The sequence below is a fragment of the Primulina tabacum genome, unplaced genomic scaffold (assembly GCF_025594145.1).
Source record: "Primulina tabacum isolate GXHZ01 unplaced genomic scaffold, ASM2559414v2 Contig613, whole genome shotgun sequence".
Taxonomy (NCBI): Eukaryota; Viridiplantae; Streptophyta; class Magnoliopsida; order Lamiales; family Gesneriaceae; genus Primulina; species Primulina tabacum.
Window position 1 is genome coordinate 32586 of NW_027459810.1, and position 14727 is coordinate 47312.

The 14727-nt window shown below is 37.0% G+C and overlaps 1 protein-coding gene across 1 annotated transcript; it reads right to left on the reverse strand.

Annotated features, from left to right (window-relative positions):
• Nucleotides 1-11385: 11385 nt before the first annotated feature.
• On the reverse strand, nt 11386-13408 carry LOC142534597 (uncharacterized). The gene is made up of 3 exons (XM_075641460.1): nt 13037-13408; nt 11969-12142; nt 11386-11808 (listed from the first exon to the last, which is right to left on the reverse strand). The coding sequence occupies exons 1-3, from the start codon at nt 13394-13396 to the stop codon at nt 11650-11652; spliced, it is 693 nt and encodes a 230-aa protein (XP_075497575.1). The 5' UTR covers nt 13397-13408; the 3' UTR covers nt 11386-11649.
• Nucleotides 13409-14727: the final 1319 nt, after the last annotated feature.

Genomic DNA, 14727 nt, shown 5'->3' on the forward strand with positions numbered 1-14727 from the left:
GCTGGCGCATTCGTCAGACCGAACGGCATCACAAGGAACTCGTAGTGACCATAACGAGTCCTGAAAGCTGTCTTCGAAACATCAGCACCTCTCACCCTCAACTGGTGATAACCAAAACGCAGATCTATCTTGGAGAAAATCGAAGCTCCCTGCAACTGGTCAAACAGATCCTCAATCCTCGGCAGTGGGTATTTATTCTTCACTGTAACCCGTGTTCAACTCCCGGTAGTCAATGCAAAGCCTCATCGTGCCATCCTTCTTTTTCACGAATAAGACCGGCGCGCCCCATGGAGAAAAGCTCGGGCGAATGAACTCCTTGTCGAGAAGTTCCTGAATCTGCTTCTTAAGCTCTGCCATCTCTGTCGGTGCTAGTCGGTATGGCGCTTTGGATATCGGAGCCGTACCTGGCATAAGCTCAATGGAAAACTCAACCTCTCTCTCTGGTGGCATACCTGAGACGTCTTCGGGAAAAACGTCTAAGAAATCTCTAACTATCGGAACATCTGAGGCTGACTGGCTGGGTTCCTCGGGGACAGATAAAAAGGTTGCTAGAAATGCCCGACACCCTCTATGCATGAGCTTCCTAGCCTGAACATAAGGAATAATGCGCGGTAAAGAAAAGTACCTGTCCGGCTCAAATAAGAACTGCTCCATTCCAGGCGGTCGGACCAGAACGGATCTCCGCTGGAAGTCTATCAACTACTCTGTTCCTCAATAGCCAGTCCATCCCTAGGATGATGTCAAATTCCGGCATCGGTAGCACAATCAGATCAGCATAAACAAGATTACCGTGCAGCTCAAGGTCTATATCTCGGATAACATTGGTGGCTGCCATCTCCTCGCCTGACTGGCAACACTACTGAAAAGGCTGTATCTAGCCCAATGGTCTGGATCTTGAGAAAGTTTGCAAAGATCCTCCGAAATAAACGAGTGAGTGGCCCCTGAATCTATCAAGGCCTTGGTAGCAGAACCAGATATAAAAATTCTCCCTGAAAGAGCGGAGCTTCTAAGTTGAATCCCACTACAAGATCTAAACTTATAGACATGCAAAGGTCTAGGTTCCTCTAGCTTAATTTCCCCTGAAATAAATCTGAGTAGAGCATGCAATCCTATAACAGTTCTAAGTTCAAAATCTAAATCCCGATTCCCAAAACACGGAAATTCAAATAATAGCTTAAAGTTTAAAGGTACCTGTCAACAACATAGTCTCCGGGTTGGTTTCCGCGGCATGGAGAGCAAAAACCCTGCCTTGGGTAGGCAGACTCCTCTGAGGGCACTGCAGCAATATGTGGTCTGGACTGCCACACTTAAAACACTTTCCTGAGCCAGCCATACAAGCTCCAGGATGGCGACGTGAGCACCTGGGACAAACTGGGTGCTCCTGAGTCCTCGGGGCTGGGCGTCCCCGCTGCTGCTGCTGCTGCTGGCCTCGGTTCCTGGGCGGTCCATGAAAAGGCCTCTTATTCTGCTGCTGATGCTGATGAGGAGAAGGGCGGTGCGGTGCCTGGACTGGGCGCTTGCCCTGGCGATCCCTCTCGATATCCCGCAGATCCTGCTCTGCGGCTAAGGCCTTGGAGACGGCAATCTCATAAGTAGCAGGGTCAGATACCCTAACATCCCGGCGCAAGATCGGCCGTAAGCCCACCAGGAAGTGCATCAGCTTGGCTCTGGCATCATTCGCTATCAGGGGCACAAAGTGACAGCCCCTCTCGAACTTACGGATAAACTCCGTAACAGACATATCCCCCTGTCTCAGACTCATGAACTCGGTGGTCAGCCTGGTACGAACCTCCTCAGCAAAATACTTGGAGTAGAAAACCTCCGTAAAGCGGGTCCAAGAAAGTGTAGCCAATGTCAGGGCTACCGAAGCTCCTTCCCACCATAAGCGGGCGTCTCCATTGAACAGGTAGGTGGCACATCGGACTCGGTCTGCGTCTCCCAGCTCCATAAAATCGAAGATAACCTCGAGGGATTTGATCCATCCCTCGGCAACCATGGGGTCTGATGCCCCAGAGAACTCCTTCGGGCGCATCTTCATGAATCGCTCATACACAGCCTCGGGCCCTGTCGGCCTGGCTGCGGCTGCGGCTACGGCTGCGGCATTGTCCCCCGCAAACTGTGCGAAGAACTGTGCCATCCCAGCTAACATCTGGGCACTCATGTCCGGTGGGGGCGGTGGAGGAGGTGGTAGGTCTCCCTCCTGTCTACGCTCCTCCCTGTCCTCTCGGCGAGGCTCCACCTCTCTGTTGCGCTCTAAGATGCGTCTAGGGGGCATACTGTTCCAACATAACCCATACGTAACTAACATGCATAATTCCATACTTTATTTTTAAATGAACACTGAAGTACTGAAAATCTGGAAGCATGCTGACAAAATAATTCATGCTTTAACTGAAATACTGAACAAAATGCTGAACTGAAAAACTTACAGACCAAAGGCGTGGCTTCGTGAGCTTCTCGCGGTCAGTAGTAGTGAAACCCTATACAGAACCTCGCCTCTGATACCAACTGTGAGGGGCCTAAAACTCCTTTCTTGAAAATTTGCGGAAAATTAAAAATTTTCTTTTTAAAAGAACTTAAATGGCCTCATTCATAAAATCACTGGGGAATCAAGTTCAATGTTTAAAATAATAGCAGCGGAAGAAAATAAAGTTTGCCAAAAATCACAATTTAAAAATATCCAACAACTGATAAAAATTGTTTGCGGAATAATATAACAACTGCTGCACTGAGGTCCTCGGGTGCCACTACTGCCGACCCAAGCTGGCTCACTGGTCCCCGCCCTCGGCCCTGACCTCATCAGTACCTACAACAATCAAGTCTAGTGAGCCTAAAGACTCAGCATGCATATATCGCAGGTAACGAGTAAAAATCTGAATTAAAAATATGCATGAGTTAACATATTCTGTCCTGAGGCATACTGAAAATAATCTGTAATGAGCAATTATAATACGTGCATAATTGAACTAGAAATCACTGTAAAAATATTTGCTCCTTGGAGCCTGTACTGAAATATCTGGTAAAATTTTCTGTTGAGATTATGTTTTACGCCTGTGGCCACTGCACTAAGCTGAACTGATCGGTAACTGGCTACCGGGGAGGCTGAAACTGAACTGAGCTGGCCGGTCACTGGCGACCGGGTGGTACCATACTGAACTGATCGGTCACTGGCGACCGTATAAAATAACACTCCCACATAGTGAATGAACCACAAGCCATATCGCATAAATCTCAAAATAATCATTTTCTATTTAATGCACGTAAAATAATTAACTGGCGTAATGAAAATTCCTGTAATTTTACCAACTGAATTGGATTGGATCGTTCCCAGGCTCGCTGCAACCTAACTGTGCCATGAAAAATATGCAATAGCTTAAACATGACCAACTATGCAATTTACGTTCAAAAGATGCGACTATGACGCCTAATGACTTCGCATTTAATCATGACTCCGAGCCAACCTGAACCGACACTGAACCGACGTATAGTCATGATTAAAATACGCTGAAAAATCATAAAATAATGCTCCTAAAATGATAGGGTCGAAATCTAGGTGAAATAGAGGCCAAAACACGAAACGCTCTTTCGAGAGTCAATTTGGCACATTGCACCGTAAATTCTCGTACGACCTCAAAAATGATCCAAATGACGAACGGTCAAAAACATGACCTTCCCAACTCAATGAGGCACTGTCCAGTCCAAGGCCATGGGCTAAAAGCCAACCAAGAACTCGAACGAGCCTCTGAACCGACACAGCAACTTGCTGTAATTTCCAGCAGCTGCGCAACTACAAGACTTGCGTTGGTTTCGAGACTATCGGCCATTAGGGGCGTGAACCACCGACCAGAGACTCTTACCAACATCCCAAGGAATGATTTGAACCATGGCTAAGGGCCCTAGGCCAGCCACAATCCGCATCACACCAAAACTCAACCGAAGGGTCCAACCGAGAGCAACGTGCATGCGTGTGTAGTGTTTATGCTATGATCGATGTCTTGCGTCATTCCAGTGGCCATTTGATTGACCATGGCACGATCTAGACATCTAGGAGCATGATATGAACCGTGGCTAAGGGCCATAGGCCAACCAAGATCCACACCAAGCAAACACAAACCGAAACCAAAAGCTGTCCAACCGAAGTAGCCGAAGGGGTATAGGGGCTGTTGTGATGTTTTTATTAAAAACCGATGAACCATGGACCAAGCCACCAAAAGGGCAACTTAGTCACGTCTTAGACATGCTAGGGAAGTGATCCAACCATGGCTATAGGCCCTTGGGGCAGCCAAGATCAGATCCTTCCTCCATGACAAGAAACTGAATTTTCGAACAACATTTTCTGCACCTATGGGGACTTGCTGTCATTCTGAATTTCCAGCAAGCATGGGGCTGGTTTGAATGGACCAACATGGTCCTAATGCATCCTACTACATGTATACAAGCCGCCTTGGGAGCCTTGGAGTCAATCCAATACCTGAAACTCACAAACCAAAAGAAATCGTGAAGCTTGCCATGAAGAGCCAAAATTCTGCATGTGTGTTCCAAAATATTTTGACATGTATCTCGGTTTTTGCTTGCTAAAACATGATCATGTACTGAAAAATAAATGATAATATGACTTGATTGAGGTTTGAAAGAAATCTAGACATGCCTGGTTTCGTTTTGAAAGAAAACGAACGAAACAACGACGACGCGGCACTGGAGGAGGTGGAGCGCTTCTCTTGTTCTTTCTAGTTCTCGATTTTTCTCCCTTTCTCCCTAGCTGTTATTCACGTTTTTTCTACTGAAAATGGGTCTGATTTCGGTGGGGAGGGAGTGTGATGGAGTGGTTATGAGGGGTGAGGAGAAGGGTGCACAATATAAGGAAGAATCAAGACCAAGTCCACTCCCCTTTGAATTTTAAATTTTGAATTGATATCAAATGAGTTGGTGGATGCTTCTAGGAGGTAGTGGCCGAAATTTTGCTTATTTTCTAGTCTAGGATATGTCCATTAATTAATTAAATTGTGCTACCAAAAATCCTAGAATTATCCTACTAATTACATGCAAAGAATTGGTCAAAGTTGATGAGTTGGAAAATGAATCTTCTAGCACTAAGGGTGGCCGAAAAATGCATAATAAAATAAAGGGGAATGTTGATTATCTAGTCAACTAATAATCCTTGAAAGCCTTACTAATCCTTTAAATAATTTAGTGAGCTAACCCCTTAATTAAATAACTTAAATGAGTTCATTTCTTAATCACCTCAAATAATTAAATTTAATGTTCAAACCTCCCTTTCTAACTTAAATGAACTTACTTGCTAGCTAAATTAACTTCTGGAAATATTTCTCGAATCTTAAATTCTATCTCAAAACTCCAACTCCGGTCCGGCCTCACTGAAAATACTGAAATGCTAAAAATCAAACTACTGAACTGAAATAATAAATAATTAACTTCAAATAAATGCATTTAAAATAATCATGCAATGAAGTCAATTAAATTTAAAAATCTAGAATAATGCATGGCTTATACGTCTACTGATTTACGGGTTCTACACTATCTACTGCAAACTAGACTTCTTTGTCTTCTGTTTTTCATAAGACTACAATCAGAAATAAACTCCCTCAACCAACACAACAGTTGTTACTAAATCACAATCTATCGTTCTCTACATGATTGGTACTGGTGATACCACTTTCATTTTAGTCGGATGGCATTCAATTATGTTATGCAGTTTGTAGATGGAAATCCACCAAGCTATCTTTTCCCTACTTTATCTATTGGATTTTTGAATCCCAAGGATTTGTCAAAGAAATAGATGGAGAACTACCTGATGCGGGTGAACAACTGAAGATTGCACCTGCATATTTCGAAGGAAAGCGAAAGGTTGATCTTCTCTAGTTTGAGCTTGGTGTTGCCTAGGATGTTGGCAACATGGATGCTTTAACATTTGTAACCAAACCAGCTGAAGTTAAATCTGTTAGGAGGATAAGCCTTTTGAGTATGTTATCCTCTCGACCTCCCATATCCAAGCTCAAGTAGATTTTGGCCGACAAAAAATTCAGACTACACGAGAGGTTATTGCATTCTATGAAACCCAATTGGCTGACTATGAGTTGCTATTAGAAGTTGATGTTTATTTCTTTGCAGGGCCGGCCCTTTCCAAGGGCAAACTGGGCCCATGCCCAGGGCCCCATTTTGATGGGGGCCCCAAATTTTTTAATATATATATATATAATAGTATTGAGACCCAAATAATTACTTTAATTATATTATATATATAATAAGACCTAAATATGATAAAAAAATTATAACAGCAGCATTTTCAATACTCAAATCGTAAGACTCAATTTTCGATTTCGGCGGATGAAGCTATACGATCTGACCAATCTCTAACCTCCATTCCAATTGTCTTCTATCAATACAAGAGGACCATATTATAAGTTTCACACATGGCCTCTTTTTTCTTAGGACCGCCCCTGTTTCTTTGTTGAACAAAAAAGGAGGAGTAGAAGTCGAAGCTACTGCTGATGCAAAAATGGATGAGTCCGATGTTGATCATGATGATGACCATGATATCATCATAATCAAGATATTGTTGAAGATACTCCGTAAATTGTTGGAGATGCTCCGTAAATTGTTTTATTTTTCTTTTACTGTGTCATCTCTATGTTTTTAGTTATGTTTGATTTAGTTATCTTGTTCTGTTTATAATGATGTTTTTGAGTGTTTTGATTTACGTGTTACAACACCTATATAATAACACTGCACTAACATGTTTGAATTCAGGGGGAGATAGCTATCTAACTCGGGAGGAGTTATTATACAGGCAGAGATAATACATATCAGAAAGATAATACCACTTTTGGATATTTTGTCCAGAAAAGCAAAAAAATAGAGATTGAAATGAATATCTTATTCCTTAATAATTTTTTCTTTGTTGATAATATTGATATATTAAAATATGGAGTGTTGCCTTTCTAGACTAATAATTTTTTTTTTATAATATTGATATTTTCCTTATTAGATAATATTGTGACATTAGTGATATTTATAATAAGATCTTTAGATATTATGTTATTGTTCAAAAATGTTTATTTACTAATGAAATTCTTATTTTTCTATTTGTGTAGGGCTCTATCTAAGGAATAAACTATATGGAAAAAGAAATCTATAAATAAGATATCAATGCTGCATGCGTAAAAAAAGTGGTTTTGAGATGGTGGTTTTGAGATTCGAAGGAATAGCAAAGATTACATCAGTGAAGAATTGACTCACGTTGTATGCTGTGTTACCGTGAAGTGTTGGAGGCACTCGAAGACAACATTTGTGTAAAGTGTTTGTTGAAGAGTTATTTATTTCCGGGTTTTGGCAGTACAATTCTTGCATCTGTGTTTTTGTTTATTTGGGATACAATTTTCTTCCTTGATCTGTTAAGGAATATCGTTTTTCGTAGTTTCACTAATATTAATTTTTTAAAATTATTTACAATTTTTTAGTGAATATTTTTCCCTGAACCACCGTACAAGTTTTTATACTTGTATTTGGTTTTTTCTATCTTATTGCATTTAAATTTATTTGTGCGTTAAATTAATATATTCCGCTGCATATTGTGAATATGTGTTATAACAAATGCACACAATACTTAAATGTGATATACACAATCTCAATGTTTAAGTACTTTTATGTTAACAAATCAAATTTCAGCATCAAATTTTAATTTTGATTTAAAAATAAAAAACAAAAGATTTGAGCAAATGGAGTGTTGATCTTCTTAGCTTATCTGCATCATGTCCATCAACATGTTGCATGTAATATTTGAGATTTAAAACAGACCTGTAAAATCCCTTTACTAAATTGCAATATTATCTCGAGATGTCAATGGAGCGAGTATGACTAAACTCAATACTCGTCCCATGAAGAAAACTTTGACCCATTACCTGCCCCACTCCGGTTAAATGTTCTTCGGATCCGCCCCACCTCGAATACGAAACGGAGCCGGGTAGAATCGTGAGACCCGAATTTTTTTAAAATAAAAACAGTAATATTTCTTCTCACATGACTGAATTATATAACAAACAAGCCTCTAAAGACAACACAATAGAAAATTAATTCATGTCTTCGATCATATTTAATAATAACAAACAAAATATTTTCACGACATAAAGAATTTCATAAAAAAAGAGTTACTAGCTCTCCAAAAAAATCTTGACATCCCCGAAAATAAGTCATAACATAACTTAAACAGATCAATATCAAATCAGCGAGTAAGCAATATTTCAGACACATTCTTCGGGATCATCTTCCTCTTCATCAAGAATGGTAGGAAAAATTGGTAAACTATTTGAAGAATTGACTACAAAATTAAAGAGAGAAAGTACATTGAACAATAAAACTGTAATTTAAAACTGTAAAAAAATGTAATTTAAAGAGAAAAATTACCGTAACAAAATTAAAATGAAAGTACATTAACAAAATAAAACTGTGATTTACTTACTTTTCACCTCACCCCACAACCGTCTTCTCGAGCACATCAATGCCATTGGATTAAGCCTACTAAGATGAGTACCAACTACTCTTCAAGTACTGCTAAAATTATATTCAAATGTAACAGTTGACATAGGAATAGCTAAGACCGTTATGGTTGAAGTGAGTTACTAAAAAAATGAAAATTAATAAAAATAAAACCCTAGAGTATTTATATCCACATACATGGGACGAGTATTATAGGATCCATGACTCGTCCCATATCCAGACGGGTCTGAAAAATGTGACCCGAGACCCTCCCCATGACCCATTTAGTATGCCCCAACCCGCCCCATACGCACGGGTCCATTGCGGGTCTGGGTAAAATCCGAACCCATTGACATCCCTAATTTTATCATTTCAACCATATTATATTCCATATGGGTCATTATCAAAATAAATTTACCATATAATTTATTTAATCATAATTTCCATAACTTAATCGGACTCCAAAATTTTTCGAAACATTAACTTATAAACATTCCTTACACATATTAATAATAAATATTTTAAAATAGCACGGGTGGTTTTTCTTTTGAGTCCAATCATTAATGGAAATTGAATCAGATATTTGGGCCATAAATTTTTGGGCTTTTTATAATAAAAACAAAAAAATACAAAATGAAAGTTTTAAAACTTTTTCGGCCCACACACATTATCTATAATCTTCCCTAGGATATTCATATGAATGTAATCGAGTCGAGCCGAGTCGAACTGTTGAATGTTTGAGCTTGGTTCCTTTATAATCGATCCGAGCTCGAGCTTTATTTAACGAATATATGCATGGCTCACGAGCTTATTCAAGCCTTTATCGAGCCTAAACAAGCTTAATAAATATAAATTATACATTTAAATTTTCATTAAATTAATTAAAAAATAAATTATATATTTAAAGAAAAATATATTATTCTTATTAAAATTTGTAAATTTATTATAATAAATAAATTTAATAGATTTTCTATATATTACATAAATAATATGCAAAATCAAATATTAAAACTATTATTTTTTAATCTAAAAAATTACTCATTAACTTACCAACGAACATGTTAACGAGCTAACGAGCCGAATACTGTAAAGCTTGAGTGTGGTTTGTTTATCTTAACGAGCTTCATTAAATGAGCTCAAACGAGCTTTTATCGAATCGAGCTTCGAATAGGTCACAAACGGTTTGGTTCGTTTACATCCCTAGACATTCACCATACACATAGCTAGTAGTTTCGGTAACAATCTTATTCGTCACATTGCACAAAGTGATAGACTCGAAATCCTTCCATCTTTAACCATTATCCCCTTTGGACAAAGGAATAATAGTTGAAGTAGTGAAGCTACATGTGTCACGAGGTTTCCCTCAAAGAAGTCGGAAAAAAGATGAAAATTTACCCAAAAAAAAATTAGCAAACTAATATTGAAATTTGATTACATACATGATTTAAAAAAAATACAGAGAGGGCTGTTAAAAAAACAGAAGATAAATTTAAAATATAAAAATTGCAATGTCTAACTGTAGGGAAGACTCATGATTGTGGATTTGTGTCTGAAGTGATGCATCGTGATGAAGGAGGTACTGTTGTGCATGTTGTCGTATAGTCACAAAGTTGCATTATAAGGCAATAGATCGGTGCCCACAAAGAAGTAGACTAAGTACCACTCTACGACTTCGTGGGATCAATTTGTCACAATGATTGTGAAAATTATTCCATTACATGCATCTCCTGTTCATAATGTCAAACCCTTTTTAATGACTTTAACATTAAATTAATCAAAATCTTACATTTTATGCATTCAAGATTGTCGAATACTATGTTTTGACCATATTTTATGACCAATGACATCTTTATTGTATTAAATGTTGCACAATATATCGAACTATAAAGTACAGTAAACTTTCGTAAAAACAATGTGAACTAAATGGTGAAGAAAACACAGTAGAGCAAAGCTTAAAGTAAACCAAAAAATCGAGGTCTGTACGAAATACAATGTACTTAAAACAGATTTCTCCCATCCTTTATGTGTTTCCAGGATCGTCTTGAACGTTTGTTTCCCAAGATACAACGGAACAACCAGCAGTGATATAGCACGAGACACTACTACGGCGAACCGAACATACCTTTAACGGAGGAAATGGAAAGCTAACAATATGAAATTCAAGGGAATGTTTGAAAGAGATATGTTATTCATGTTTTTGAAATGAGGAAATGAACACTATTTATAAGCCCAAAAATGATCACCAAGAGTCATGTAAGATTAATTAACTCAATTATTTTTCTAATTAACTCAAGAATATGAAGAGCCAAAAGTTTTCAATTAACTCAAAAATTTGAAAAGTCAAAAGACGATTCCACAATTATCACAACTAACTAAAAAATGTGAAAAACCAAAAAACAGTCTCACATTCATGAGACATAATTTTTATATAAATTCTAAATCTGATTCAAATTTCGACATTAAATGCCCAATTAACCTCTATGTCGAAATCAAAGAGAACAATACTGTACAGTGATTTAGTATTTGTGTTTATTAAATCATCGTTGCAATAGAATCCTTATATGCCATTCCAATTTTCTTTTAAAAAAAAACAGATGTGAGATTACACTACTATACATAACATTCCAAATCCTGTCATTTTAAATCTATTTTGCTAATTAATGAAAAATTCAAATATTACATGCTTCGTATTCTGATTTCCAAAAATTACTAGATCTATATTAATATTTTTGTATTATTATTATTATATCCATGCCCATAATACCTTTTCACTTCACGTGTCCTTAAACATTCAACACTAAATAATTGAAAATAATTAATCACATCTACAAAGTAGCAGGTAGACCTAAAGGGATCGTACATTAAAAATTTGTTGAACTCGTGACGTGAAATGATGCAACGGAAGTGTATGATAAGTTAGAATCTGAAATTCAAATTTCCTACGTCAACATAATGCCAAATTAAATATCACTAAAACGGGAAAAGTGCCATCAGGACACGATGGAATTGACCGAAAACATGGCAGATCATGGCAAAACTCCCCCGCTAAATTCAAGTTTTGCATTGTTTGCCTTTAGTGTAAACTCAACATGCCAAAAAAAAAAAAAAAAAAAAAAAAAAAACCTTGTTCCATCGCATGTTGAGGCCTAAAAAAAACTAAGGCACTAGATTTGTTGAAAATGCATCAAGAAAATGGATCCAATTGTCGTCGTCGTCCTCGTGATCTTCCTGTGGTGTCTTTCCTAATTCGTCGTTCCTCGCGAATCGTCCCCTGATGCGCGGGCGACTGTCTGCTAATGTCTTCCTACATTCGTACTGATCAATTCATGTGTAGTTTAAATCAGTGAACCAGAAGGGGAAAATGTTTAAACTTTAGAAATTGATTAATTAACCAGTTGGACTTGAATATATACATATATGGGATGTAAAAAAATTAATATATAAAAAATTATTATGTTTTTGGAGAAACAGGAACCTTAATCTTCTTGTTGAAATTCCTGAGATTCTTCTTGCTTCTGTACCTCTCAATTCTTTCTTTTTTCTCCTCTGGACTGTACGGGTTCGCTCTATTCATGCTTTCCATTATACTGCTCTCGCTTGCCATGGCGCCGCTTGAATAATGTTCGCTTCGCGATGCCATTTTTGCACCCTATTACAATACAAACATAAGACAAGTAACCTTGCAGTTGCCTCACTGTTTGTAAGATCAGATTAGATTAGATTAAAAATTATGTAAAATTAACTAAATAATCACATATATTTTCTATAAAGAAAAATTTCATATTTATTGTGGTTGAAACATAGATTATCCTATGAACATTAAACTTTTTGTAAGACGATATTATTATAACATTTGAAATTTGTTTAGTAGTGATTCTCAAATTGATCAATATTATTTACATTGAAAATTGGAATGTTAGGAGTACAAGTTGGCTTGTCTTGGATTTGTCTTGTGACGTTTTTAAATTTGGTTTTCATCCACCAATTAATTCTCTTTTTTAGTTTGATCATTTTTCCACTTGAAACCACTAAATTCAACAAGTATTATTTATTTGGCATTTAATCTTTTAAGTGGTTTATGTTACGAGAATAAAACTTATATTAGATACCATAAAATTCATGTAAGAAAATATTGGAACGATAAGTATTTTCCTATCATTTTTTAAATATTTGGTGGTATTTTTGTTTAAATAGATTTTATTTTATGTGACATGAACTATATTCTCGTTACATGAATCACGTAAAAAATCATAATTAAAATACCAAATAAACTATATTCAACGAGTTTCATGACTTCTAGGATAAAAGAATACACAAAATCCAATTTAGAAAATGAAAGTCAAACTTTAGCAAATTAACTGAGAAAAATAAAAAAAATACATATTAATGGACTAATCATGCAACACGTTGATCAATAGTGAAAAAAAAAATACTAATGATTACAATTGTAATATTTCCAAATGGAGTGTAAATGATTTACTAGAGTTCATCCGAAATTTTTCAGTTCAAAATCTTATGCTTAGAAACAAGAAACGTGTTATACCTGCAGATCACCGGTGCTCAACGCTTTCCTGAAAGAAGAAGGCTCGACTTCAAAGTACCCATGCGAAGAATTCATGACAGAGTAGCAGTAGCCTTCCAGCTGGTTCATCTGCAGAGACTGGCTACTAACGCTGCTCTGCGTTAAACTCGGACTGTAAGTCGTGTTATAGCTCGTGATCGAATTAGGCGAGCCCCCGTAGCAGCTGCTGGTGTGCCCGAACTCCGGCTTCAAGGCCGAGATTAATTCGTGGTCGTTGCCCGCCGGAATCGACAGAGGGGGGAGGAAAATGGAAGGCGGCAAAAACAGGGAGGCGGAGGAGTATTCATCATGAAGTGGTTCTACGGTGCTGGGGTTGAACATGATTGACTTGAGGTTTTGTTGAGGTGATTTCAAAGAATAAGGAACGTGCGCTCTACTTATAGGGGTTGAATTACATATGATGGGGTGACGCGGAGTCTGACGTCATCGCTGCTGGGGGACGTTGACTTGATAGCTTTTCCTGTCATGCGGAACAGTATAATGGCCAACATGCAGTGTTGCCAACAACCAGATGATTATTTCGTGAACGAATCATCCAAGATTTTAACCGATTATACATTGAAAAGCAGGCCCCAATGTGATTTTGGTAAATTATGGAATTGACTTCTCTTGAAATGATTGTTCAAAAATCAGTGAAATATACTTTGGGAATTTGGTAAATTTTGGTTTTTTATCAGAATTTTCTGGTATTACATCAACATTTTCGATATTACACAAACAATTATACCAAAATAACTGAAAACTGCATCAAAACAGAACTTTGAAAATTTAGTAGACCAAAACTCGTAATTGAGCAAATCAATTAACCAAAATAACTATTTTTCCTTCAAGCTAGCCCGTTACCTCAAAGCCTTTACTCAAAACTGGGTGGACCCATAGTGCCCACGGCCCGAGCGAGCCTACATTCTTATAAGTTATGTATTTAAGTGAAGGCACGTTGGTGATATATTGTTATAGACAATAGTTTTATGTTATTCATGAGTTGTATATTTATCCGTGGGGTTAAATATATTGGGCAAAAACTTATGTGAGACGATCTTACAAGTCGTATTTTGTGAGATGGATCTTTTATTTAGGTCATCCATAAAAAAATATTACTTTTTATGTTAAAATTATTACTTTTTATTGTGAATATCGGTAGGATTGACCCGTCTCACAGATAAAGATTCGTGAGACCGTCTCACAAAAGACTTGCTCAATGTATTGTCATACATTGATTGATTAAATGAGAATTTATTAGTCTTGAAGAGTATTCAAAGCTATATCATATGGTATGTAGCAACTTCCTACCATAAATATAAATTGAATTTATGATTATTGATAAGGCCAAATCTTGCAAATATTTTAGGGATTTAATTTTATAATATTTGCCCTTATCTAGAATTTTTATCCCTAATTATGTGATTATTTGAATTAATAAATTTACATTTGAATAAAAGTGAAAAAGTGTTTAAATTAAAAGATAAAATAAATTTACTAGATTTCAAAGGAAACAAAATATCAAAAGAAGGGAAATAAAATATTTTTATTGCTTGATGATATTGAAATCTTGAAAAATCTTGATAAATATCTTATCTATACTTTCTTTACTTGACATGGGCTTAGAAGGAAAGAAAGAAGGAGGCCCATTGAGTAAGGATAAAAGGAGAAGA

Coding starts and splice junctions, on each gene's coding strand:
- LOC142534597 (XM_075641460.1), bottom strand. CDS start 13,396: ATGTTCAACCCCAGCACCGTAGAACCACTTCATGATGAATACTCCTCC. Junction 12,143..13,036: donor TGAGCACCGGTGATCTGCAG/GTATAACACGTT, acceptor GTATTGTAATAG/GGTGCAAAAATGGCATCGCG. Junction 11,809..11,968: donor ATTTCAACAAGAAGATTAAG/GTTCCTGTTTCT, acceptor TGAATTGATCAG/TACGAATGTAGGAAGACATT.